Genomic DNA, 27765 nt, shown 5'->3' on the forward strand with positions numbered 1-27765 from the left:
ACTCTGATGTTTGAAAGAAAAAAAATTCTATTTCCAGGTGACTTTAAGGTCGTTGTAAACTTTAAACAACTTTTTCTCTGCCTAAAGGCTTTTACGAGCTCTAACTTTTCAAATTTTATTCAAAAAGCAGCCGCACTTTCGAATGACTCATTTTCTCTGCGAGATGAAAGCCCTCATTAAAATTAATCAAAATTTATGCCTACTTGACACCTTAGAATTTCTAACCAGGTCCCAATTTCATAAAGCTGCTAAGCACAGCAAAAGTGTGCTTACCAGAATAAGGTAACCAGCTAAAACACCATTTCACATGTAGACAAATTAACTGGTATCCTGCTTAGTTATGCTTAGCAGAAAAATGTAAAGCCATGTTTGCTTACCAAAATTGTGCTTACCAGAATAAAGTGACCAGCTAAAACTCCATTAAACTAGTACAAAATGTAACTGGTATCCTGCTTAGTTGTGCTTAGCAGAAATGAAATTGGGCCCTGGGCCCAACCAACTGTCATACCTTCTTTCCACAAGATCTCTGTCAAATAAGTTAAGCCACGACGGTAAGCATCTTTCATCAAAGTTGGATGTCCACATGATTGGAGTCAACTTGCTGATGGTACTTGTACTTGACACCATTAGACCCTCGACCACGACCCCTCAGTCTATGCTTAGCCTGGATGGAAAAAGTATAGGTCAAAGGTCAGAGTTCATCAAGCCAATTTCAAAGAACACAGAGGTTCTTAGCTTTCTTACAGCATTCAGTGGAGGTTGGGATGTCTGTTCGTGTTTTCTCCGTAGGAACTAAGTATTTTGAACATTCCAGTGGTACATAAAACAGTTCTTTATTAACACCACCATTTCTTCTTTATAATAGTGGATTCTTATACAGCGCTCCAGTCCATCACTCAGTGGCGCTTCAGCATTCAGTATAAACCAGCAAGGTATGCAGATTTATGTTTTTGAATTATCAGATCTATTCCTTTATAGCACCATGTAATGGTTTACAAGGTGCTGTGGCGCAATATGCTGCCAATCAAACCAGGAACACTAGGGCGAACCCCTACTCTTTACGATATAAAAGTTCACTGCGTTCTTTTATGTGCATTACACGACACACAGGGACCTACGCTTTGCATCCCATCCAAAGTACACCGCAATAATAGTCAAGTGTCTTTCATAAGGACACAGGCGTTAGCTTGAATCCACACTCCGCTGATCAGAAACACCAGAGCTTGAGTTCGGTGTTCTTATCAGCTAAGCTGCAACACGCCTGAAATGAAACAGGCTGAAACCAGGCAAATAGACTATTACTTACCTCGATGATAAAGAGTCCAGATGGTGATGTGGGGTGTCTGTAGGCATAAACTGCCCAAACAAACAGACTACAGATCAGTAAACCAATCAGAGTGATACACACTACAGCTCCGACTGTCAATCCTTGTCGAGAAACTCTGGAGCTGCCTGTGATGCCGACTTCTTCTATTAGAGTAAAAGGCAAAGTATAATTTATATAAAATTATTAAATCAGGGATCAAACATTTCTACAGACTATGCAAATCTTGCTGTACATGTGAAACTTCAAGATTCTAATGAGAAAAAACTTTCTACAGTTGGAAGCAAAGTATAACTGGTATGAGATTATTCAATTAGAGAAAACATTTCTAACAAACTGTGCAAATCTTGTTCTCTTCACAAGTTAAAGTAATGTATGTGAAAATCCAAGATTCTATTTTGAAAAAGGGGATCAATAACGGTCTACAAGAATACACTGAGGCCTTTCTGAGTTGGCTACTTACCATCGCAGTAGAGTCCTGAATATCCAGGCATACAATCGCAGATATGTAATGATATTCCTTCATAACACGTTCCTCCATTCTTACAACGGATTGCTTCACAATGCCTCACAACGTCTGTTGAATCAAAAACAAATCGTTGACTAATAAGCGTCATCTATCAATCTTAATCTGAAATGCCAAAGAGTTATATACAAGAACTAGAGTGCGCACAAGCCTAGATATGCGGCCTGGTGTGCGGCCATTTTCTTAGTTGACAAAACAGCATCGCATAACGTGTATTTATCAACACACACAACGTGTATTTCACATTCAAGGCATGACAAAGTTCATCTTACAAAATGGCGCGAGAAAGAATTAAGCAAGAAGAAAATTTTTGGTTTCACAACGATGTTTGGTATGTACATGTAGATTATAAGAAACAGATACATGTATTATTGAAATTAGTTTTAAAAGGTGGTTAGCTTTTTACTTGTATATCCTTACACTTTTGGCATCTTGCTCCAGCAAAGTTGGTTGGACAGTTGCAGAAGCCCTCGAAACATTCACCGCCATTTTGACATACAATGCCTTTACAGTAATCATCTGAAAGATCAAACACACAACACACTGGTTAACTCCCTCCAAGGAAGCATAATAATAACACATTCTTATATGGCGCATTTCACAACAACCGTCTCGCAGCGCTTTACACTAGTTCCCTGGTCATTGGGCCTATAGCATTTCTTTATTCTTTCTCAGCTTCCAACATTATTACCCTGATCACTTGGCCATTTCATTCCTTAAACCATCTCAGCTCCATGCATGGGGAGTATACAGCCTGTGCCGCCAAATATGTAGCGACTAAGCTAAATCAATCGCAAGAACCATCTCTGCCATCACAGGTACCCATTTACCCCTGGGTGGAGAGAAGCAATTACAACAAACATCTTGCTCAGGGACACAAGTGTGATGCCCGTGTTTCTGTTTTCATTACACTTTAACGAAACAAGGAGCACAACAGTCCAATCAAGACGACTAAATTTATAGATTACATCAATGTCAGTACCTGTTTTAGCTTGTGGCTGCTTTGTTGATTGTAGTTGCACTGGAGCTTGACTTGAATGAACATCAGTCTGAGGCCCTTGGGCAGTTGTAGGCAACTCCGTTGGAGCTGGCATGGTGGTGTAGCCAGGACACTGGGTTACTTCACTTAAAAAATTCTCCTGGAATTCAGCACACAATACACTTTCAAAAAACATTCAAATTTAAGATGAACAGTTTTTGACTGGGTTTGTTAAAGGGGATGTTTACAAAATTGTTTAAAAAAAACATTGTGATGATCACAGATTTATGTAAAACTTACTAGGTCTCATGATGATTGTAGGAAACATCCCTTGAAATATTTCTGTCTGAAAATGTCATATTTGATGAGAAATAAATAATCTATTTTCGTGTTTGGAGCTTATCGCTCTCGCTCAGTGAGCGTTTTATTAAAATGTCATGCAAAACATGTAATCAGTTTTTCATTATTTTCTTGTGACCCAGATGGCCGATCGATCTCAAACTTCTACAGGTTTATGTATATGGTGGATTACATCAAGTGCTTACACTGCCAGTAACTGCCAGTAACTGCCAGCAACTTTAAATTTGTAAACAGGATGGGGTACATGAAGATTTAGCCAGAATTCAGTGACTTACAGAACTGCCACAGTTGTTTTCCTGCCACCTCTGTCGACTGCGGTCAACTCCATCAGAGCATCTTCCCAGTCTCTCACACCAAGTACAGTTGAAAGAAACATCACTGGAAACACAGGTGTCACATGACACCAATAAGTTACAAGCTGTGGAAAGAAGAACAACATTATTCAACAGTCCGAACTCAGCCACGATCAAGCTTGTGTGTTGAGCTTTATAGGTGTTAAATATTTTGAGATGAAATGTTAGTATTTTTTGTGTGTAGTCAACTCACATACATTCAGTCCAAGTCAAAGCGTTTAAATTCATTTGGGTCAAATTATACCAGTCACTTAGTTTAAGTCCAAACTGAACAAGAATACTTAAATCAGTTAGTTGATTTATATGATGGAACACCTTTCGCCTACCATCTAGCCAAGTCAAGATAGTTGAGATCTTACAACGTTCACTCACGAAAATCATATGATTTTCCCCAAAACGTGTGATGCTTTTTAATCCAATACAAGCAGTAGGGCTTTCTACCGAGTACCAGGCATTGAACTTCCCTCTTGAAGGGGCATAGCAATTTTCCTCGCGTAAGGGGCACTCATCATGGGAAAAATGTTAGTTCATTTTATGGAAACCTTGCTATACGGAAGCCATGGGTTACAATAAAGTACAATTGCATTTTATTGGCAAGTTCCATGATCGAGAACAACGCGTATCGGAAACTTTGATGGGCACAAACATAAGATTGGCCGTTGGTGCTAGGAAAAAGGATACAAATTGTTGGATTGGTGATGGATGGGGGCGATCCATTGAATAGAATGCATCAATAATCATTTGCCAAGGACCATCCAATACATTTGAATCATAACCATCTGGCATCATTGTCGATTTCAAAAATAAATATTTTATATTACAAAAATACGAGGGACTTTGAGTGGGTTTTGGCAACCCCAACCAGAAACATTGGTCATCGGTTGGGCGTTTTCGCGTGATCGGTTGAGTGCGGTGACGATGCTGTTCAGCTTTGGGCTTTGTTGGGCTTTGGTTGGTTGGGGTCGCAAAAACGCACTCTCATACCTAAACATGAACCTTACTGTTTACTCTATGGAGCTAGGTTAAAACTCAACAATGGTGTACTACTTAACGTGTAGTGGTGTTTACTATTAGTTTTAAACTAGATTACATGTTATAATAATATAATTATAGTTTATAAATATTAAATTATAATTCAAAAATAATAGACAAATTTAAGACCACACTTTTTCTCTCTGCCACCTGCTTACCATCTATTCCATAGGGTGGCCCATTGTTGTTGGTTGCAGGCGGTGCGCTGGTTGTAGCAGAGGCTAGCACGACAAACAATAAAACTAACAAACTCCCCACGCTGTACTTAAAATTTATACTGGATTCGGCCATGCTTTTGTTTGATGGTTGAACTCAACAGAACCGGTAGTTTTTTTGCAAAGTAAGTTGACAATAATTGTTGATGGTCGAGTTGACTTTTTTCAACCAGGTCAACAATACAGCCTCAAAAAGTGCGAAAATACTTCGATTTAAATTATGAACTTGTTGTAGTAAGCTCAATTCAAAGACAACACAGCGGAATAATGTGAATAAATGTAACTGTAAACAGCTCAGCAGTGATTTATCGGGCACAAAATTAAATTACTGCGAAGTGATTCATCGTGACTGTACCGCGCCGCGGGTACATACATATACCAGTATACATACACACAGTCCAGAAGGCCGTAAGTACGTAGTGCATGATTTGACTTTTGACCTTGCTGTTGATCAAGGGGAGCAACCCCTAGAAAATACGGGTCACCTTACTGGTAAAACTACATTTTAAATAGATCTATCTATTTTCTACTGTGTTTACAGTTAAATAAAATATGGATATAAATAATCAAAAATGCAGTCATTAATTAATGCAATATTTTCAATCGAAATGTTCACAGTATAAATTTAACAAAAGTACTTGGAAGGGAAAACAAATTCACGTGACCGAAGCAAGTTTTATAAACAAATTGAACATTTTACATGTATCAGGATTTTACAACTAATTTCTTGTATAATTATTGTTGAATATTTTGCACTATATGCTATGTATTATATGGGGAGTTCAGTTGACAAACTTCGCAACCATGCACCAATAATACAAAAATATTTTTAGTATGAACTGCTCATAAAAGAAGAAAGAGGGCGGCAGACAGCACAACCAGAGTTTTTGAAAAAACATTTTAGCGCTATATCGTCCAGCATTGGAGATCGGGAGTGCGCCCAAATAATAATGTAGCTAAAGAACCGGGACTGCATTGGGGTCAATTTCACTACAAAGATAGTCCTAACTTTGGACTAGTCGGCTATAGGACTCTTTAGGTCGTTATTAAAAACTTAATGCTAGTCATAAGTTAAGACGTTCGATTCGAAACCCCCACTCACGTTTTGTTTCGAAGACGGTATTCATTCTCACTTGATGTTTCCACGCATACAAAATTCTGCGAAATTTTTTGATTGATATTGGTCATCGAAGTTGCAAACAAAAAAATGACAGAGAAAACAACCTTGTTGAACACATTGCTTTCAAAAGCCTGACAAATGCTTCAGGCTAGGCCTGAAGCCTTTCCCAGATTCAAATATTTCAGGGAGGAATTACTTCTCTTTCTCAAAAACTACGCTACTTCAGAGGGAGATGTTTCTCCCAATGTGATCAACGGCTCTCCATATTATACTCGTTACCAAGTAAGTTTATGTGCTAATGACCATTTTGATGCATTACAAAATGTTTGCCTTTAATTAGTGCGCTGCATGCAAATGGTGCTCGAGACTGACGTTCTGTTGGTCATGGTCGGCAATACCCCGCCTGGCCCTCACCCTACGTGCTAAGCCACCACTGATACCAAGGAAGTTCAAGGATTTTGCCTCCCCCTGCACCTTCTTCTGCCGTGTCCTCGTGCGCGGCTGGCACAACATTAGGAGTGGCGTACACTCGAACCACCCGCAGACAGGCTACAACCCAGGCCTGATACGGAGTGGTACACCGAAGGCGATGGCCTCCATACCCCCTGCCATTGCCGTTGAAAAGTTCCAAGATAAATTTAGGAGAAAATGCCTTGGCGCACTTGCCCTAAAAACAAACAAAAAACACACAGGCCTGCAACCGTAAACCTTTTTCACAGGTTGGAAAGAAAATCAGGCGGCCATTTTGCGCGATCACCACGTGTAGCAAACACCGGAAGGTTAGCATGCCTTTTCATTTGCTTATGGTTATAGCAGCGCTATGAAATAATATTTTAAGTCGTACAGTAAGCACAAAATCGGCCGTTAAGCTGCTCGATGGAATTGGGCCCTGCAGTAGGCTACATCTCTACTACATAGGCTATTGAACCTGTATGTCCAAGCATGGAACATGGGGGTTCTACCTCCATGGCATAGAGCAAGTAGAAGTCTTACAACAAGCTGCAATAACTACTGCTTGATCGGTCATTATCCAGAGCGGGATCATTGATCTTTGGTGTGGGACAAAAACCGAGGTTAGGGCATCCATTTGTGGCTTTTCGCAGAGCCGCAATCCAAAGGGAACTGAAAGAGAAACACGCACGTCACGGGAGTGGTGAAGCAACACGGGCCTTTTCCAGCTTGTTATCCAATGCCAAGCTCTCTACTGATCATCCTTGAGCCTAGTCCCAACGTCCGGTTCCAAGTGAAGCGAATCGGTCGGACAACAACTTTTTTATTTGAAATACTCTTTCAAAGGGAATGTGATTTTTGGTAATCACTCTTAAAGTTAATGGCAATACACATAATTCGCTTGAAGCATACAGCAGATTTCGATAGGATAAAGCATTTTCAGAAACATTTCACTTCAAAGTAATGCGGTAATGTACAAAGGTAACAATTTGTGTGCCCCAAAAAATGTAATCAGATAGTGGGATATGATTCTTCCTGTGTGTGGGCATTCGCTCCGGATTCTCGGCGGCATCAGAAACGCGACAACCCTTTTAAATGAAACTTTTAGATGTTTGTGGATACAAAATTATCTGCAATACTTATATACGATTTTAGCAATCGAACGGCTCCCAAAATCAAAGGTATACTTCGCATTTCAACGGTTTGTTTCCAGGCCTGGGGTCGATTTCACAAAGAGTTAGGACTCGTCTTATCTCGAGTTAGCACAAGTAACTCGTCTGAACTTAGGATTAATCCTTAAGGTCCGCATGCTGCAGTGCAGGGTTGGAACTCGTCCTGGGTCATAATATTTAGTCTTAAGTTAGGAAGAGTTTTGTAAAATCGACGGCTGGGTAATTATTCAAAATACTCGTTGGCAAAAAGACTACTTTGGTAACGATCGCTATGGAGAGCTGTTGCAAAATTGTTAGAAACGGCTCCCTCTGAAGTATTGCAGCTTTTGGGAATGAGGTAATTTCTCACTCAGATAATAAAATACTTCAGCTGAAACCTTTCATAGGCTACTGCAACAAGGGTGTTTTTCTTTCACCATTCTCCTGCTAATTCGAGGACCAAAAACTGAGCCCAACTTTTCATGATCACAGGTTTGTTGTTTTAAGCATTATGTTGGGATACACCAAGTGAGAATACTAGTGTTTAACAAATACCAAACGTGTCCAGTGCATTTAAATGGCTTCCAAAACACTTGAGGCGAGGCAAGGTGAGCGAACGGAAGTTGGTTTGAAGCTTTGGGTCGCCGATGGCCGACCGATTCGTTTCGCTTATTAACAAAACTTAGGACCCGAAGTCTGGTCAAGGATTCCGAGCTTTGCCACAGCAGGGGCAACCTTGGGTCGTTATGCGCATTTATGATTTCAAGATTGGTGTGAAAATACCAATCAAGGGTTGTCCAAAGTTTGAGTGGCCATGGCAAGGTCGTTTCCCATGTATGGGTAATATTGTTCCCTTTACATTGTTGTTCTTCCAGGTGTGGATTTCACACAGATTTGGACAAGTTCCTCACTTGGGACTATTAATATTTCCCAGTTAGGACTAACTCATTTGTGAAATCGACAACTGGTCTGCTGGTTGGAGCTAAGATTCGCATGGTGCCGTCGATAATTCCTTTAGTATATCGCGAACTCATGGGATGTTAAGTCCCGTCATTATACATAGGCTTAAATATTCTGCGCCATGTAACTGCTGGCCACTTCACAAATCTACAAAGTTTTCTTGAAAGACTCATAGAAACAATAATATACCTTTCAGAGGTAGAGGGAAACCCCGAACTTTCCCATACTTAAAGACGCTATTATCCTTGTGCACAGAAGTAATGCCCTACTTAAATCCTCTGAAGAATACCTATTAGATATAAGCTCACAATGAAGATACAATAAAGGAAGCCTAGGCCTACCACTTCCCATGGATTACAATTGAGGATAGAAAAGATTAACAATAGATCTATAAAGAACGGGTTCTTTTAAGTGCACTATCAATCCTTGTACAAGGACATTAATGTTTTATCTAAACTTCGGCTTTTTCCAGCAAGCGTCAGGAAATGTCTAGTTATGCAACAGTTCAAACTTTATTAAATGTGTTGTTTGAACAAGGACAATATTGTCCAAGGGCAGTCTTTTTATAACTGGTTAGCTGACACACAATTCTGGTTTTATCAATGAGTGGTGGACACAGAAAAAATCTTTCTGGAAAGTTGTGAGAAAAATGAATCTCTCGCAATCACCAAATTTGATCAAGCAGTACACGTCATGACCCAGTGGAGAGAGATCATAAGTTGGGTGTCATGGCCGCCGAGTGGTTAAGAGCATCGAATTCAAGTTATGATGGTTAAAGGCAGTGGACGCTATAGGTAATTGCCAAAGACTAGCCTTCACAGTTGGTGTATCTCAACATAAGCATAAAATAACAAACCTGTCAAAATTTAAGCTCAATCGGTCGACGAACTTGCGAGATAATAATGAAAGAAAAAACACCCTTGTCACACGAAGTTGTGTGCGTTTAGATGGTTGATTTCGAGACCTCAAGTTCTAAATCTGAGGTCTCGAAATCAAATTCGTGGAAAATTACGTCTTTCTCTAAAACTATGCCACTTCAGAGGGAGCCGTTTCTCACAATGTTGTATACTATCAATCTCTCCCCATTACTCGTCACCAAGTAAGGTTTCATGCCAATAATTATTTTGAGTAATTACCAATAGTGTCCACTGCCTTTAAGTCACAATAATCCTGGTTGTGAAACTTGTGTCCTTGAGCAAGATACTTGACTTTAAATGCTTCTCTCCACCCAAAAGTAAATGGGTACCTGTAAGGGCAGGGCTGGTTCTTGTGATTGATTTAGCCATGGAGGAATAAATTAGATTCCTCCATGATTTAGCTAACAGTAGCGCATATTTGTTGCACAGGCTATATACTCCCCAGAGCTGAGGTGGTTTAAGGAATTAATTAAATGGCCCAGTGACCAGGGGTAATGATGTTGTTCTTTTTAAATTACTCTGCGTACGTATTTAGACAACATAGACTAGTCCACTGTCTCAAAGGAATTCACCATTGTCTCATCAATTAAACTAAATGCAGTACTGTCATCAAAACAAAATTTCTAATCGTGTCCAAAACTTTTCAGCAGAGAATTTCATTCTTTCTAACTAGCTAAGTCAAGTAGTGCCAAGGTGATTCTTCCTGTTTTTTTGTAAAAATCTTGTTGCTATGGAGATGCAAAATTCAAAACATTAAAACAAATGCTGTCAAGTCTATGTCATGAGTCACAAACGTCAAGTTTGAGTCACAAGTCACTCCTAATAATAAGGCATATTAATAATAAAAAAGACACATATCCATCAATGTTTCATTTAAATGAAGAAAAGTGTTTGGGGAAACTTGTTATGAGTTGTCACTATAATAAAAAATAACAAGTTTTTCCACAAAAAAAAATATAGGTATATACAACAACAAAAAAGGTTCTATTTTGTTAATCTATTTTGTTGTTGTTGAAAAGTGCCCTTTAAGAAGACGAATAGGATCAGGCTTTCTCTTGAAACCGATATTGATAAATATAAATTACAATTTGATTAGTTTTCACAGTTCAACACCTTTTGTGATTCAACATCTTTTGCGCAGAACCTATACATTTTGGAAAACACATTATGTTTGATTCAGTCCACTCATTATTTACAGGTGGATAGGTTGGCGTAGTATCTTTCATAGCCTTTCACCTATGGAACCCTGGTTCAAATCCTGCCATGGGCACTTTGTGACTGCATGGGTTTCCCTGGAATAACTCTCTAAGATGTTCCTCCCACATCTAAAACTGAAACTTCCTTCGTTGTCTACTCTCCATTTGCGTTTTTGACTATTAAAGTGATTCAGCTTTTATGGGAGTTCTTGGCTTCACAATCAGATTTGATCAATGAAAATTAAAAATGAGACAGCTAAGGTGAATGGTTGCACTTCTTGTGAAAGGTTTCTCTTGGTAGAGTAAAAAGCTCTCCCAAAAATGATTTCTTTGCCCCTCCTTCCCCCAATGAAAATGTCCAGAAATATCACATTCTGAAAACTTGAGTCAAATTAAATGGATCTTAAAGACGCTGGACACTATTGGTAGTTGTCAAAGACCAGTCTCTACATATGCATAAAATAACAAACCTGTGAAAATTTGGGCACAACTGGTCGTCGAAGTTGCGAGATAATAATGAAAGAAAAAACACCCTTGTCACACAAAGTTGTGTGCGTTTAGATGCTTGATTTCAGGACATCAAAATATAATTTTGAGGTCTTGAAATCAAGTTTGTGAAAAATTACTTCTTTCACGAAAAATACGTTTCAGAGGGAGCCAATTCTCACAATGTTTTATACTATCAACAGCTCTCCATTGCTTGTTACCAAGTAAGTTTTTATGCTAATAATTATTTTGAGTAATTACCAATAGTGTCTACTGCCTTTGAATCTAGGATAAGATAAAAATGACTCACTTGGAAGTGGATTGATACGAATTGCAGAATTAGATTTGACTTGAGACAGTTCAAGCTCCACTTTATGATACTCAAATATATTTCGCTTTTTCGTAACTGAAAGAAAGGGAGAAAATAATTTGTTAAACTAATTCAATGCAAAGAACAGGATTTTAATAGTTTCCTGTTTATGTTTGTTGTGTTGTCATTATTTTAGCCTTCGTATGAAACTTCATACTAAACAAGTTAATATCTTTTAATTATTCAAAGTTGAAAGCTATTTAAATTGACTCTTAAGTTTGAGTTCTAAATTCTTAATTAAAAGTAAAGAATCAACGTTAAAATCTTAATTAGGTATTGTACGTAAAATACACAAAGACTTACATGGTGCGATTATTTTATCAATGTAATAGGCGTCAGCTAATCCCACTTTAACTGGATGTCCATTGTCTGATATACTCGGAACAGGAACTGGAATCTGAACATAAAAGAACAACCAGAAGAAAACATGAGAATCATAATCAAGCCTGCACTGGAGAGGTGGTGGCTAGATTCTTCAGAAAATTCTTAAGAACATCAGATAACCACAACAAGAGGTCACTCTCTCAAGCTCTTCAAGCCATCCCTGAAGAAAAACATTGGATGCAGGACAAATGTCTTCACCCAAAGAGTAATAAACATATGGAATGCCCTCCCACAAGCAGTAGTGGATGCCAAAACTGTTGCAACATTTAAGACAAAACTGGATTCTCACTGGAGGAAAAAAAAAAGGGTATGGGTTCACAAATGTTATGCCTAATTAATCTAACCATTAAACTGTAATTAGTAAGCAGTCGTAAGTGGTAAGTAGGTTCAAGATGCAAACAATTTATGGTAAGACACTGCAGTTTTCTTTCAATTTAGTTGGTTAGACACTGCTCTAGAATTGCAAGGGTCGTGGGTTCGAATCCTACCCAAGTCACATGCCTGTGATATTTTTCACAGGACTCGGGAAAGTACCGAGTATACAGTGCTAACACACATCAGTGTATATGGGTAAAAACCAAAATTAATGTTCTTTATCCCCGATGCAAATTTAACATCTATGAAAACAATTAATGATTCTCCATCCAAGTAGTTCCAAGTTTCTGAAGAGGAGAGGGTGGATTCAAGCGCTGTTATTTACAGAATGTGGATTTGAATTCTGGCCTGGGGTGGATTTGACAAAGAGTTAAGACTAGTCTTATCTCGAGGAGTTACTCGTCCTAACTTAGGACTAGCCATACATTTGTAATATCTCCTAGGACTAGGCCTAAGTTAGGACTAGTCCTGACTCTGAGTGAAATCGACCCCTGGTCAGTTGTGACATTTGTGTTCTCAAGCAAGGCAATTTATCATAATGGCTTTACTCCACCCAGGAGTACAATGCGAGAGCTATGGTGTAACATATGAACAAATATTCTCAGTTGGTTAATGAAAATGAAACTGAATATAAACTGGCCTAATGACCCATATTGGCTTGGGAGCGACTTTGCGTTTAGCTTTAGTCTTGTTTAGATGCTCATTGAGGAAAAGAATATTTTCTTAACAATACCAATTAAAGCCATACCTGTTTATACGCAAAAATAATTTTCCCATCGTCGAATAGTGTTGTTTGAAAAGAGAATATACCAGCTGTGGAAAAAGGAAACAAAAATTGTTTATTCATTTAGTTATTTAAACAACTTTCGAACGAAAAAAGGCAAATAATTTACTACAGCAGGACTTGAACCCGCGATCTACCCATTGAGCTAGTAGTCCTAGAGTTTGAGATCTCCATTTATTTTCAATATCTTTGTTAAGCTGTGCATGCCATCAGAAGCTGTACAACTTGTAACTGCCGTAGAGCCAGGGATCACACCCAGGTTTACAATACAACCTGGGAAGTAGCAGCAGAGGGAGCCGTAGAGCCAGGGATCACACCCAGGTTTACAATACAACCTGGGAAGTAGCAGCAGAGGGAGCCGTAGAGCCAGGGATCACACCCAGGTTTACAATACAACCTGGGAAGTAGCAGCAGAGGGAGCCGTAGAGCCAGGGATCTAACCCAAGTTTACAATACAGCCTGGGAAGCAGCAGCAGAGGGAGCCGTAGAGCCAGGGATCACACCCAGGTTTACAATACAACCTGGGAAGTAGCAGCAAAGGGAGCCGTAGAGCCAGGGATCTAACACAAGTTTACAATACAGCCTGGGAAGTAGCAGCAGAGGGAGCTGTGGAGCCAGGGATCACACCCAGATTTACAATACAGCCTGGGAAGTAGCAGCAGAGGGAGCTGTAGAGCCAGGGATCACACCCAGGTTTACAATACAGCCTGGGAAGTAGCAGCAGAGGGAGCCGTAGAGCCAGGGATCACACCCAGGTTTACAATACAACCTGGGAAGTAGCAGCAGAGGGAGCTGTAGAGCCAGGGATCACACCCAGATTTACAATACAGCCTGGGAAGTAGCAGCAGAGGGAGCTGTAGAGCCAGGGATCACACCCAGGTTTACAATACAACCTGGGAAGTAGCAGCAGAGGGAGCCGTAGAGCCAGGGATCACACCCAGGTTTACAATACAACCTGGGAAGTAGCAGCAGAGGGAGCTGTAGAGCCAGGGATCACACCCAGGTTTACAATACAACCTGGGAAGTAGCAGCAGAGGGAGCCATAGAGCCAGGGATCACACCCAGGTTTACAATACAACCTGGGAAGTAGCAGCAGAGGGAGCTGTAGAGCCAGGGATCACACCCAGGTTTACAATACAACCTGGGAAGTAGCAGCAGAGGGAGCTGTAGAGCCAGGGATCACACCCAGGTTTACAATACAACCTGGGAAGTAGCAGCAGAGGGAGCTGTAGAGCCAGGGATCACACCCAGGTTTACAATACAACCTGGGAAGTAGCAGCAGAGGGAGCTGTAGAGCCAGGGATCACACCCAGGTTTACAATACAACCTGGGAAGTAGCAGCAGAGGGAGCCGTAGAGCCAGGGATCACACCCAGGTTTACAATACAACCTGGGAAGTAGCAGCAGAGGGAGCTGTAGAGCCAGGGATCACACCCAGGTTTACAATACAACCTGGGAAGTAGCAGCAGAGGGAGCTGTAGAGCCAGGGATCACACCCAGGTTTACAATACAACCTGGGAAGTAGCAGCAGAGGGAGCTGTAGAGCCAGGGATCACACCCAGGTTTACAATACAACCTGGGAAGTAGCAGCAGAGGGAGCTGTAGAGCCAGGGATCACACCCAGGTTTACAATACAACCTGGGAAGTAGCAGCAGAGGGAGCCGTAGAGCCAGGGATCACACCCAGGTTTACAATACAACCTGGGAAGTAGCAGCAGAGGGAGCTGTAGAGCCAGGGATCACACCCAGGTTTACAATACAACCTGGGAAGTAGCAGCAGAGGGAGCCGTAGAGCCAGGGATCTAACCCATGTTTACAATACAGCCTGGGAAGTAGCAGCAGAGGGAGCTGTAGAGCCAGGGATCACACCCAGGTTTACAATACAACCTGGGAAGTAGCAGCAGAGTGATCACCCTAAGGGGATGCAACTTGGTTTTTCAAAAGTCATTAACCACAAGGGAAAGTGAATATGTACATTTTTAATAGTTTGGTCTTGTTCGCGTATGGAGGGGGCTTAATACAACATGCCTGATGGGAGCAGAGGAAAACCACTAATTTTCCCATACTTAAACACGCTTTTATCCTTGTGCACAGAAGTCATGCCCCACTTAAATCCTCTGAAGAATACCTAAGATATAAGCTCACAATGAAGATTCAATAAAGGAAGCCTAGGCCTACCACTTCCCATGGATTACAATTGAGGATAGAAAAGATTAACAATAGATCTATAAAGAACGGGTTCTTTTAAGTGCACTATCAATCCTTGTACAAGGACATTAATGTTTTATCTAAACTTCGGCTTTTTCCAGCAAGAGTCAGGAAATGTCTAGTCATGCAACAGTTCACACTTTAATAAATGTGTTGTTTGAACTAGGACAATTTGTCCAAGAACAGTCTTTTTACAACTGGTAAGCTGACACACAAATCTGGTTTTATCAAGGTTGGTTGAGTGGTGGACACAGAAAATATCTTTCTGGAAAGTTGTGAGGAAAAAAAAACACTTTATGTTTCTCTTGAATCTCTCGCAATCACCAAACTATATCAAGCAGTACACAGCATCACCCAAGTGGAGAAAGATCATAAGTTGGGTGTCATGGCCGAGTGGTTAAGAGCATCGAATTCAAGTTCTGGTGGTTAAGTCACCATAATCCCGGTTGTGAAACTTGTGTCCTTGAGCAAGATACTTTACTATAAATGCTTCTCTCCACCCAGGGGTAAATGGGTACCTGTGAGGGCAGGGTTGGTTCTTGTGATTGATTTAGCAGTAGGGCATATTTGTTGTACAGGCTGTATACTCCCCAGGGAGCTGAGGTGGTTTAAGGAATTAATTAAATGGCCCAGTGACCAGGGATAATGATGTTGGAAGTGAGACGCCATTTCGGTGTGTAAAGTGCTATATAAAAATCACTATTATTATTAATATTACCCGGGCCGGTGGAGAAAGATCATTATTAGTGGTACCCATCAAAATTGTCAGCGGAACAAATGTTTCTGTTGCAATTTATTTTATGTTGCTTTCCTCAAAAGCTATGACCAACATGTGTCTGATCAATAAAGCCTTGAATTTGCTTTTTTACACTTCTGACAAAATGCTTTCAGATAAATTCATCTTTGGAGTCAGGAGGCTGAGAAGTCGCATTAAAAAAAAAAAAATGGTGTGCAGGGAAAGCGATTGATGATTACCTAATGCAATTACACTGACAGAGAGCACGTCACCGAACTGATAACTATAACAACAGTGTGATCCCACATAAACGAGGGATGTTGGGGACGCGGTGTGTGTGATCCTGTGAACGTTTGTTTTAAAATTGCATGCAACCTTATGGGACAGACAACTGACACCTAAGGTGGTCATTAGGATTCGGTTCTGTAAAAGGGGCTTATACAACATGCCTGATGGGCCAGAGGGTATGCCCAAAATGTCCCATACTTAAACATGCCTTTATCATTGTGAGAAGAAATGCCCTCTGACCTTGAATACCTAATAAGATTTCAGAACGCAATGAAGTCACAATAGAGGAAGCTTAGGCCTACCACCCCCATCGATTCTAAGTGAGGATAGAAAAGATTAACAACAGATGCAAAGGTTACATAACTATCCCTACACAGGGAACGGTTCTTTTAAAGGCACTGGACACTATTGGTAATTGTCAAAGACCGGTCATCTCACTTGCTGTATCTCAACATATGCATAAACAAACCTGTGAAAATTTGAACTCAATTGGTTGTCGAAGTTGTGAGATAATATTTGGGAGAAAAAACACCCTTGTCACACAAAGTTATGTACTTTCAGATGTTTGATTTCGTGACCTCAAAATCTAATTCTCAGGGCTCGAAATCAAATTCATGGAAAATTACTTCTTTCTTGAAAACTACGTCACTTCAGAGGGAGCTGTTTCTCACAATGTTTTATTCTATCAACCTCCCCCCATTACTCATTACCAAGTAAGGTTTTATGCTAATAATTATTTTGAGTAATTACCAATAGTGTCCACTGCCTTTAAGTGCACTACCCATCCTAGTACAAAGAACTATCGCCATTATAGTTCATCTAAAACTTCTGGCTTTTCCAGCAAGAGTCCGGAAATTCCTGGTTATGCACCAGTACACACTTTAATAAATGTTTTGTTTGTACAAGAAATAATTTGTCAAAGGAATATTTTGTTATAAATGGTAAGCTTAAACACTGGTTTCATCAAGGTTGGTTGAGTGGTTGACACAGAAATAATCTTCGGGAAGTTGTGAGAAAAATTTGTTGTGTTTCTCTTGAATCTTTCGCCCAAGACAATTAACATTCCTGCTGTATTTAAGTGCCTTCAAGTATTTGGAGCGCTTACTTTTGAAAACAAGTTTCTCAATAGAATACCAATACAAAGTGACTTAAGGCCTCTTTAAAAATCATTAAAAAGACCAAGCTAATGAAAACATGTTTAGCGTCCTGTCTTTTTGAAAAAACGAATGAGAAGGGCCTCTTTTGTTTTTATTTTTATTTTAAAATGGTCGCTCGACACCTTTTTAAAGAAAACCAGCTGAACTTTAAAAAAGAAAAGAAAAATGGAGGTTGCTAAACCTGTTTTTTATACAGCGTTTTATTGTGAGTTTTTTGCAGAAATATGTTTTTTGAATTGTTTGATATGTGTGAATATCACACTCTGCTGATCAGAAACACCAGAGTTTGAATTTGATGCTGGTAACCGCTCGGCCACGACACTTCAAAGTACCAACAGTTGCCACTTATTCTGTCGTAACCATCCATGGTCCAACAAAACCTTATTTTTAATCCCAAGTGACACCGGCAGTCCCCCAAATTCGCTTCATTTAAACACAACAAGCATCTTTTACACTTGATTGATTCTAGTTTGTTTTTCTATCTTATAGTTTTTTGAATTAATCCTACCACTACTCAATAGTAGTTGGTAATGCATAGGGAGGCTTATGGCTCCCTATAATCCCTATAGGCTGTTCATGGTCGAGGGAACACAAGTTCATTCAGCTCTCGAATGGCTCTGGGGATCATGAAGACCGTAGCATAAAGTTACTGCACTCTTATTTCCATATGAATAAACTTTGGTTTACAAATATCTTTATTCTTGTTATTGTTTAACTGCATTGATTACACGGTTAGCATGTATGCTGTTTACCTGTGTTATGTGTTGCTGGGTTCAATCACAATGGAAATGAAATCCCAATTGTCTTTCAGGTGAAAACACCGTCAATGCATAGAGTAAGGACACTCTATGGTCAATGTAAAGCTTATGCATGATCCTTTCTGTAGGCCTATGGTTAATGCAAGGCACCTGATTGGGACCAATGACCAACTGGTCATTGACCTCTTACAGGAAAAGGTCAAAATTCCGGTTAGCATGTATGCTGTTTACCTGTGTTATGTGTTGCTGGGTTCAATCACAATGGAAATGAAATCCCAATTGTCTTTCAGGTGAAAACACCGTCAATGTAAAGCTTATGCATGATCCTTTCTGTAGGCCTATGGTTAATGCAAGGCACCTGATTGGGACCAATGACCAACTGGTCATTGACCTCTTACAGGAAAAGGTCAAAATTGATGTGCTTATGTTCAAATTGGCAGCATATTGCGCGAAAGCACCTTGTAAACCATTACATGGTGCTATGTAAAAGGAGGCAGGGATCGATTTCATAAAGAGTTTAGGACTATAGTCCTAACTTGACTAGCCCTAAGAGATAATAAAAACCTAAGGCTAGTCTTAAGTTAGGACGAGTAAATCGTCCCAACTTGAGATAAGAATCGTCATAAGTCCTTGTGAAATCCAACCCTGGGGCCGATTTGACAAAGCCTGAATTCAGATATAAGTGTGACTATTCCTCAACACTGATCTTACCTTCAATATTGTCAGCTAGATTTTGATTCCTCCACTCTACAGTCATGGCAGTTCCTTTGAGTAAAACAACATGATTACAAGAAAATCAATCGTTTTTTGAAATCATGAAACTTACACGAAAGAGATGATCTATCAGTTGTTCCGCTACCAAATGTCTATGGCTCAATCTCAATCAGATATGAAGAAACAGGAACAGATCATACAGAACATAAAGAAAATTTGTTGTTGCAAACTGCTGACCAACCAAAAGGGTCGCTTTAAATACATCAATGACTTGCTTCGACTCAACCAGAGTCTATCTCAAAGGCTAAATGAAATGAAATGTTTCTCAAAATGCATAATAACAAAGTGCTTCAAAGTGAAATGTTTCTCAAATTAATGCATAATTGGAAAACTCTGCTTTAACTCTTACCACATAAATTTGTACTGTCATAAATTTTCAGAGTCGATGACCAAACATATACAAATCCTCTTCACCACGTGTTTCTAATTGACTCTAAATGAGAGGAGTCAAACGCTATCAGGTCAACTCACCATTACTGTAGTATTTCACCCCGGTGTTTTCAGATTGCGATGGGCAGAAGTTACCCATTAATGGTGCAATGTATTGAGTGGCAGCCAAGTGCTTATGAAGATACGATCCTGTATAAATAAAACCTGTGGATGAAAAGCGCAGTCCATTATTATTATTAATTATTCGGCAATTTCACAAAGTACGGTAACAATACTTGCAATCAAAAGTTTAGCTACAGGAAAAGAAATGGAAGTAACTACCTGTATGCCTGCAGACAATAGCAACTAAATAAAGCACTGGTCCTGAATGAAGATGATCTGACAGAAGACTTGGATACAACAAGGAACATGTGAAGAATAGATGAGAGATGAAGGTATAGGGGGCAGAGGGCCCCCCCCCCCACAATAAACACAATAACGAGGGGAAAGAAGAAAAATTTGCCTAAAATTAAAAAAAATGCTGCGCAAAGAAAATATTAACACAAAAATTGACTCAAAGGTTTGAATTGATCCTTTTTTTTGCCAAAAAAATCTCCAACTACCCCCACTTAAAATTAAATTGCATAATTTCTATTGCCCCCTAAAAAAAAAATATATATATCTGATTATTTGGGACCTGGGGCCGATTTAACAAAGCAATAAAATTCATCGCAAGACAAATTGTCAGTTTCACCATAGTGGTTTGTACTGTGACATCACGTTTTACAAAGCAACTACGAATGATTTGCAGTTACGATCAATCTTAGATCTTTGTGAAATCGGCCCCTGGTCTTCCACGAATATCCAATTGGGAAACAAAACCAGGTTAGAATTTCAGTGGATACAGAAAAACATTTGCAGTACAATTGAGTGACCATTCAATAAGGATAATAGAGTGTAATTGATCAATGCCCCAAGTATAAAGAGCAGGACTTGAGTCAACATTCCACCAGGGCCTAGCTAAGTGCAACAATATTTTGGTTAGCAGAATAAGGTACCATGTCTGGTGTACAATTTGTGACCGGTATCCTGCTCATTTCTGCCTAGCAGAAAAATTGTAAGCAATATTTTCTGCTTAAAGCAGCTCTATGAAATTGGGCACAGACCTCAAATCTGCAGATTATGGGCTGGACCATTGACAGATCATCTAACCGCTTGTGATCCAAATGAAATCGCGGTATACAACTGCCCTTTTTTTGTATTGCAAATCGGTTCAGTAACAGTTATAATAACATTATAATGCCAAAGAGCTCAGGAAAGTTTGTGAAAATTTACAATAAAATAAAGATCTATACAAACCTCCTGTTGTTATAACAATTGAAGTGAGCTCATGGCCGTAGAAAGGGAATGTGAAGTCCAGTGCAACTGTCTGAAATAATATGGAGAAAATTAAATATTAAACTATTCATTGGATAAACACAAAGCTATTCAGTCATATAGGTCAGTTCACTGACACCTGTCGTAGTGTGAAGAAACTCATCAATCAATATGGACAGATGTTAAGGCACTACACCAGGGGGTTCAATGTTAAGGGTGCACCCCACCTTATCAACACCCATAGGCCATAGCTTACGCTGCAAAATGCAAAATAATCAAATACACACGGAAAAATACTTTAGAAGTCTCACAGCTTTTTTTACAGAAAATTATGCATTAACTCTTGAACTTGATTCCACTGCTCAATTTAATAACAAGGTGAGTCCCAGGGCCTGTCGAGGGGGCTAAATGGGTATACAACCCCATGGACCCGCCATAGCAAGCAATTAAACAACTGTTTTGTTTTACCATGGTAACATTATCAATATTATTCTATAAGTTATGTTGTCGCAGAGTAGGGCTGGCATAGTTTAATAAGCAGACAATAAGAAACAATTCTTCACTGTTCTCTCGAACCTGAGGCTGTTTTGTACAAAGCGTTGGAAATCGGCCAACAATGGGTACGATCAGGGTAGTGTATAGACCTACTGGTTAACAAACCTCATTTTACCCTCCGCGCTGTACGCTATGTTTTGCGTGCATCCTCAACCATGGAACATGCATCTCTGTATCACATCACGTGCAGGCCTAATACTTCACAGAGGCAACTGAGGCGATCACCTCCATGCCCCCTGGTCATTGCCTTGGTGCCCTTGAAAAGCTCGAGTAGAAATTTTAAATTTCCTCATAGGGTGCCCTTTACCAAGAATAAATGCCTTGGCGCCTTTGCCCTTTTTAAAAAGAAGCATACAGGCCCACATGTGAATTGTTCTCAACCAATAAAATTTCACAATTTGTTACCGAGGTGTATCGAAGGGGTTTGCCTCATGTGACCTTGCGAAGGAAAAGGGAAGATGTTTGTCCACATCAGTCACAATTAATCGAAGCCTTTAACGTGTTAAAGCAAGGCTAACTATATGTCACGTCTCGTAGTAACAGTCCAAAGATGCAGCTCTTCTCTAAGGCAATCAAAAGTCCTTCAACTGTGACCAGTCGTCCTTAAAACATCTCCCCAAACTTTCACTCAAGGCCTGGACTACTCCTTTGGTTTTCCCTTATGCCTTAGATAGGTGCAAGAGATTTGCCTCTCAAACCTAGGAGCTTCAATCCCATCCATATCTCGTTGGGCCCCGCACCATGGCCCCCCTGTGCCCCCTTTCAATGTTGGCTCTCCTTTCATGGTCTTTGGCGCTCCCATCAACATTGAGCGGGGAGACGGGGAACAGGGGAGAGAATGTTTATTGTCAGGGGGAAGTAGACAGGGAATGTTTATTGTAATGTTGCAATTGTAGCCCAAGCACTTTAGCCGGCACTGTAGGTCCAGCAGCTCTGTTCAATATTATATCGCCAAAATTCAACTTGTAATAAAACAAGATCAGACCCATACAAATTGTTTCAAGTGGTATTTCTTCAGTCATTGAATTGAAAGGGCAAGGGCACCAAGGCATTTTCTCCTTGGTAAAGGGCACCCTGTGAGGAAATTGTACATTTCCACTGGTGCATTTCAAGGGCACAAAGGCAATGACCTGGGGGCATGGAGGCAATCGCCTCTGTTGCCTTCGTGAAGTATCAGGCCTGTATAATGCAGTTCTAAACATCTTCATTTACACAACATCAAAATCAATCATTAAATTTTGAAGGCGCTAATCCAACAGTCGTCGCTCATATGCACCGTACAATGGGCTTGACAGAAAGAACCAACGATTGGCTACAGAAGCCCACCCAGTCTCAATGATTTCTTTTGTCAGTCAACAGTTCCCCCTCCATCACCCTGCATTGATTTAATGATTATTTTTAATCTTCCGAAGCTGCACGTAATTTTCAGACAACGCATTTGTAATAATGTTCGGAAAGCTCTCCAACACTTTTGAAATGCTACAGTATCTTTTATTTACAGGTGTTAAAGACATTGGACCCTTTCGGTACAGAAAAAAAAAAATTTCACAGATTTACAAATAACGTACAGGGTTTACCGAAGGTAGTGGTGAAATACTTCTCTTGAAATATTATTCCATGAAATGCTTTACTTTTCGAGAAAACAGTAAACAAGAATTACGGATTTATTTTAAACACATGTCATGACACGGCAAAACGCGCGGATACAATCTGCTTGTTGGATAGCAGAAAAGCAGATGTTCACTTTTGAACCTCCATACTTGAGCCTTGAACCTTGAGATAGAGAAAGATTCTGTCAAGGTTGAATTTATTTTTGCAGTATATTTTTAAGTCTGAGAGAAGCTGCCTCGTTGGCTGTGTTCAAACGCCGCCTCAAGACATTTCTATTTCCAGAACCATCCTAATTTGCTCCACCTTTTTGTTTCCCTTCTTGGCTTGTCGTTGGTCCGTTTTTGTATTGCTTTTGTTGTGTTGCCCCCTTTGTTAGGCACTCTGTTCTCTGTATAGTGTGATATAAATGCTTTGTGGTGTTATTATTATTATTATTATTATTAATATTATAAACACCTTTAAAGGAATTAAGGGTAAGCTACTTACTGTTCCTTTTCTCTCATTTGTTGCAAGACTAGCTGGTGCCAGTACATCATCTCTTATAGAAGGATTGTCTAGATCCACCCAGAATGTTGAACCCCCAGCCGATGGTCCGAAAAACTGTGACAAATAGTAGTCATGATTGTCCTGATCAGATAAAGAAAAAGAGAACATGAAGTAATAATGTAATAGATAGAAAATTGCATCGGGAATAAAGAATGTTAATACAGGGCTGAAGCACTTCACGCACTACGCCATTCATGCCAACCATTATTAGTGGAATATTATGAAAATATTTATGTCAAACTCCAGGGCTCTCTGGCTTTAACACTTACCTTGACTTCATTGCTTAATCTTTGCTCTGTGGTATAGTGCATGGAAATGCAACAGGCTAGAAAAAACCCAACTTAACTTACCTGGGGTGGATTTCACAAAGAGTTATTGTCTTGAAGTAAAATGTCCTAAGATTCTTTGTGAAAGCGACCCCTAGCAGCCTGTAATGAATCCCTGCTCTTAACCCCCCCCCCCCCCAACATATAAAATGCCCTAATGCTTGTAATGAGTGGTTTAAAGGCAGTGGACACTATTGGTAATTACTCAAAATATTTATTAGCATAAAACCTTACTTGGTAACCAGTAATGGGGAGAGATTGATGGTTTAAAACATTGTGGGAAACGGCTCCCTATGAAGTGCCATAGTTTTTGAGAAAGAAGTAATTTTCCACGAATTTGATTTCAAGACCTTAGATTTAGAATTTGAGGTCTCAAAATCAACCATCTCAATGCACACAACTTCGTGTGACAAGGGTGTTTTTTCTTTCATTATTATCTCGCAACTTCGACGACCAATTGAGCTCAAATTTTCACAGGTTGGTTATTTTATGCATATGTTGAGATACACTAAGTGAGAAGACTGGTCTTTGACAATTACCAATAGTGTCCACTGTCTTGAATAAAAAGGTTGCATCAAACCTTAATAACAGTAATAATAATAAAAGGTATTTACACTGCGCTTTTCCTTTGAGTGTGTCTGTGGCATGCACACCCATTCTGCACAGATAGCTGCTTTTAAATAAGGGGAAGTGCGACTTGATGGTTCATTGGTCAACCTTTTGGTGTTCACCTTGTTTCAGGTCAGCAATACTAGTCATAAGACCAATGTTTATGTTTGGAAGTAGATCAGCTGTAACTTGGCTAATCACCCCCTTGAGACTATGGAGTAGAGGAAGTTGGAAATAACATTCCACAGAATTACCCAAGAAGTCTGGGCTTAGGTGTGCAGAGCGTTCCCTGAAATCAAGGTGACATTCCTCAGAGGCCAGTCAATGGAGATTCTTTCAAGGAAACTGTGATTCCCTTTAGAAAGAGAAGAATTAATGTCTGGTACTTGCTTAGACCTTAGACACAATTGACTGTTACATTTTAATTCATCAGACCATAGAGCAAGGACATACAGACAGTTGCTATGTCAAATGGTTCGAGCATAGTTCGGGGCAAGCTTTTGTATAGCAACCTCCAGATGAGCAGACCCTGGTAACATTGTGCCATACACATCCATTCAGAATTGTGATTGGGTGTTCACCGTCTCTTACGTAATACGCAAAAGCTTACCCTGCGGCTTAGCAACTGTCTCTATAGTCTGAGGAATTCAAATTCAAGTGCTAATTAATTGTACCAGACAATATTCAAATCTTACACGCAACATGGCATTTCCTTGAATTTTCACCAAAACCTGCAATCGCTGAAATCGCGGTAGGACAATTAATAACAATCCTACAAGCTAAAGTAGTATTCCCAACCAATTTTCTACCTTCTGCCCAGGTAGTAGTTAAAAAGCAGGACAAGTCTCCCGAAAAATTAAAAAAATCTACTCCCAACAGTAGAATATATAGCAAGACAGTTCTCTAAAGAACAAACTCTACCTGGTAAGGAAAGTAGATACAAATGGTGATACCACAAACCAATAGTAGGCCCAGTCATTGACAAGGTACAAGGTTGGTGGAGTTGCCATATTGTTTACAACCTTCCCATTGCTATAATTGTATTGCGTATGTGTGAGTGTAATTCCTGTCTTCCTCCATGAAGGTAGAAATGCTCCCATTAAGGACAGAGCCTTGCTCTATGGCTCCAATGCATATAAAACAAACTATTGAATTCTGGACTCCATGTTTGGAAGTAAACAGGCTTTTGTTGGGCTGTCTCTTAATCTGTTGGCCGTTGAGTATAACAAAAGCATTTAAGTGGCAGAGATCAACAGCACTAGAAGGAGTTTAAGTGGGGGGGGGGGGTTGAAAGGGGCTACCAACAAGAAGGTGCATGTATAGCCTGATGTCTCGGATCGACCATAAAGCAATCTAGCAGAGTCTTTCTAAAAGTAGTTAAATGTTGATGCGCCATGAGCGTCACTGTGTGACAGACCTGAGCCACTATTATTATTATTATTATTTTTTAGGCCTTTACCTTAGGTCCTTTTGGTTGGTAAGCAGTTTGCAACAGCTAGTTCTATTTCTCTGTTATAAATATTCATATCAAGTACATAGTCTATAAACCCAAGGGAACTTCACTGCGAAATGTTTGTACATCTTTATTAAACTGAGCATCCAAGATGTCCTTGATTGCGGTTGGAAGCAGTGGCAGTGTAATGAAAAGATTCTAAAATTAATGTTTGTGGTTTAGGCTTTCTCACTGCACAGAAGGCCAGACAGTGGGGCCAAAGTTATTTGAATTTAAGGATCATCTGAGGTACGTGGGTGCACATTACAGCATGCACTGCGTCATAATGAGCACTTCTTATGCACTACGGTAACAGTGTATGTTCCGTTTATATTTGTACATCAGGCCTAGAGGCATTTAAAGGACACCAAGGCATTTTCTCCTTGGTAGAAAAGGGCACCCTATGAGGAACCTGTACATTTCTACTGGAGCATTTCAAGTGCACTAAGGCAATGCAGGCAATGGCATATGAGTTGAATAAGACTGTGTTCACCTTTAAGAAGGTTGTGGAGAAAGATCATTGAGGTGGAGAAAGGTCGACGAGGTCATGAATGTGGTGCCATACATCAAAACCACTAAGTTTCTACTTAGTCTGGGGGCTCATTGTCTTGGGTTGGGCGACCACCTTAATCTTGGGTGGTAGAAGTTTTTTAACCCACAGAGAAAAGAGCTGGAGTATGTAAAAGACATACAAATAAAACAGTTTATTGTCCTAGGTTTGGCTTTATGTTGTATAATGGTGCATCCGGTGGTCTTTCATTTTGGTACAAAGAAAACAATTCTAGTCAACATTTGAAATTGTTAGGTTCCAATTTATAAAAGAAATTTTGTAAATATCCAGAATATGCTGGTATCTTCCTTAAATTCCCCTTCTTATATATATATTTTATTGCATCCGGTGACTTTTGTACTACAAACAAAGACATTTTTTTTCATTCAAGAATTCAAATAATACATGATCATTGTTTATTTCTTCAGACACTAGTTTAGAAAAAGCTTAATTGAAGCAGTTGTGCATTAATAAGGGTTGCCCGCATACTTGTAAGCGTTCATTGACGAGTTGACAGGGCTGCTAGCTTTCTCCAGAGTTTGCAAACAAATAGCTGTCACTACACAATACCATAACTGTTCAGGCGAGATAAAATATAAAAAAACTATTCTATTTTAGCTAGTGGGAGATTTGCAAGAAAGGAAAATCCACAAAGCATGGCTTGAATTCCACACTGGACACAGGGCCAAGCATGGTAATGTTAGCCTTCGGGGCTCAGTAAGCTCACAATATGATGTCTGGCTTTTTTGAGTAATCAATACTCCAGTAGGTAATTGACACCTGTTGAGTATCGGACCCTGTTCCCATTGAACCCCGCCTTGGTTTCCCAAATTCAGAAAAGGGCGATCAAGACCCTGAAAGGCGATCAAAGGGTGATCAACGAGAAATGAGCTCCAGTGGGAACGCGCGGACGATCAGGATCTGACCGCGCATTTTTGATCCTCCTCAGGAGTAGGATTAAAGCGGGATCTGATCTCCCTTGTGGATCAAACGTCTAGTGGGAACGCAAAGGGCGATCAGACCCCGCAATTTGCTAGCGAAACAGTGTTCTTTTGAACCCACTTCCGTTCCCAAAAAGGGGGATCAATGCGCGGCCATCCTCAAGTGGGAACGCGACCGCGATTTCACGCCTGCAAATTGTCTTACCTGAATTGTTTGATTGTATACTGTTTCAGGATGAGTAGAGCTAGGAACACGACGAAATCTTCCCAACAGCACATTGGTGGTCGAATCCCCTTGCTGTCTGTCCACAAAGTATGTATTTACGTCACTCCACTCAACTGAGTCTACAAAAACATGATAAACAAAAATTACTTTCTCTTTCAAGAAAATGTACAATCAATCTATATAATTTTGGTTTTACCCACATAGATGTGTGTTAGCATTGTAAACGCAGTACTTTCCCCGAGTACTGTGAAAAAAAATCACA

At 39.9% G+C, this 27765-nt stretch overlaps 1 protein-coding gene across 1 annotated transcript; it reads right to left on the reverse strand.

The window, feature by feature from the left end:
- Positions 1-27705, reverse strand: LOC117290494 (plexin domain-containing protein 2-like). The gene is made up of 15 exons (XM_033771912.1): positions 27700-27705; positions 27483-27653; positions 23300-23440; positions 20630-20699; positions 19373-19495; positions 18839-18892; positions 12947-13011; positions 11743-11836; positions 11380-11475; positions 3465-3607; positions 2833-2989; positions 2271-2369; positions 1788-1901; positions 1307-1470; positions 1-664 (listed from the first exon to the last, which is right to left on the reverse strand). Exons 1-15 carry the CDS (start codon positions 27703-27705, stop codon positions 566-568), a joined length of 1596 nt encoding a protein of 531 aa, XP_033627803.1. The 3' UTR covers positions 1-565.
- Positions 27706-27765: the final 60 nt, after the last annotated feature.

Source organism: Asterias rubens, chromosome 5 (assembly GCF_902459465.1).
Source record: "Asterias rubens chromosome 5, eAstRub1.3, whole genome shotgun sequence".
Lineage (NCBI taxonomy): Eukaryota > Metazoa > Echinodermata > Asteroidea > Forcipulatida > Asteriidae > Asterias > Asterias rubens.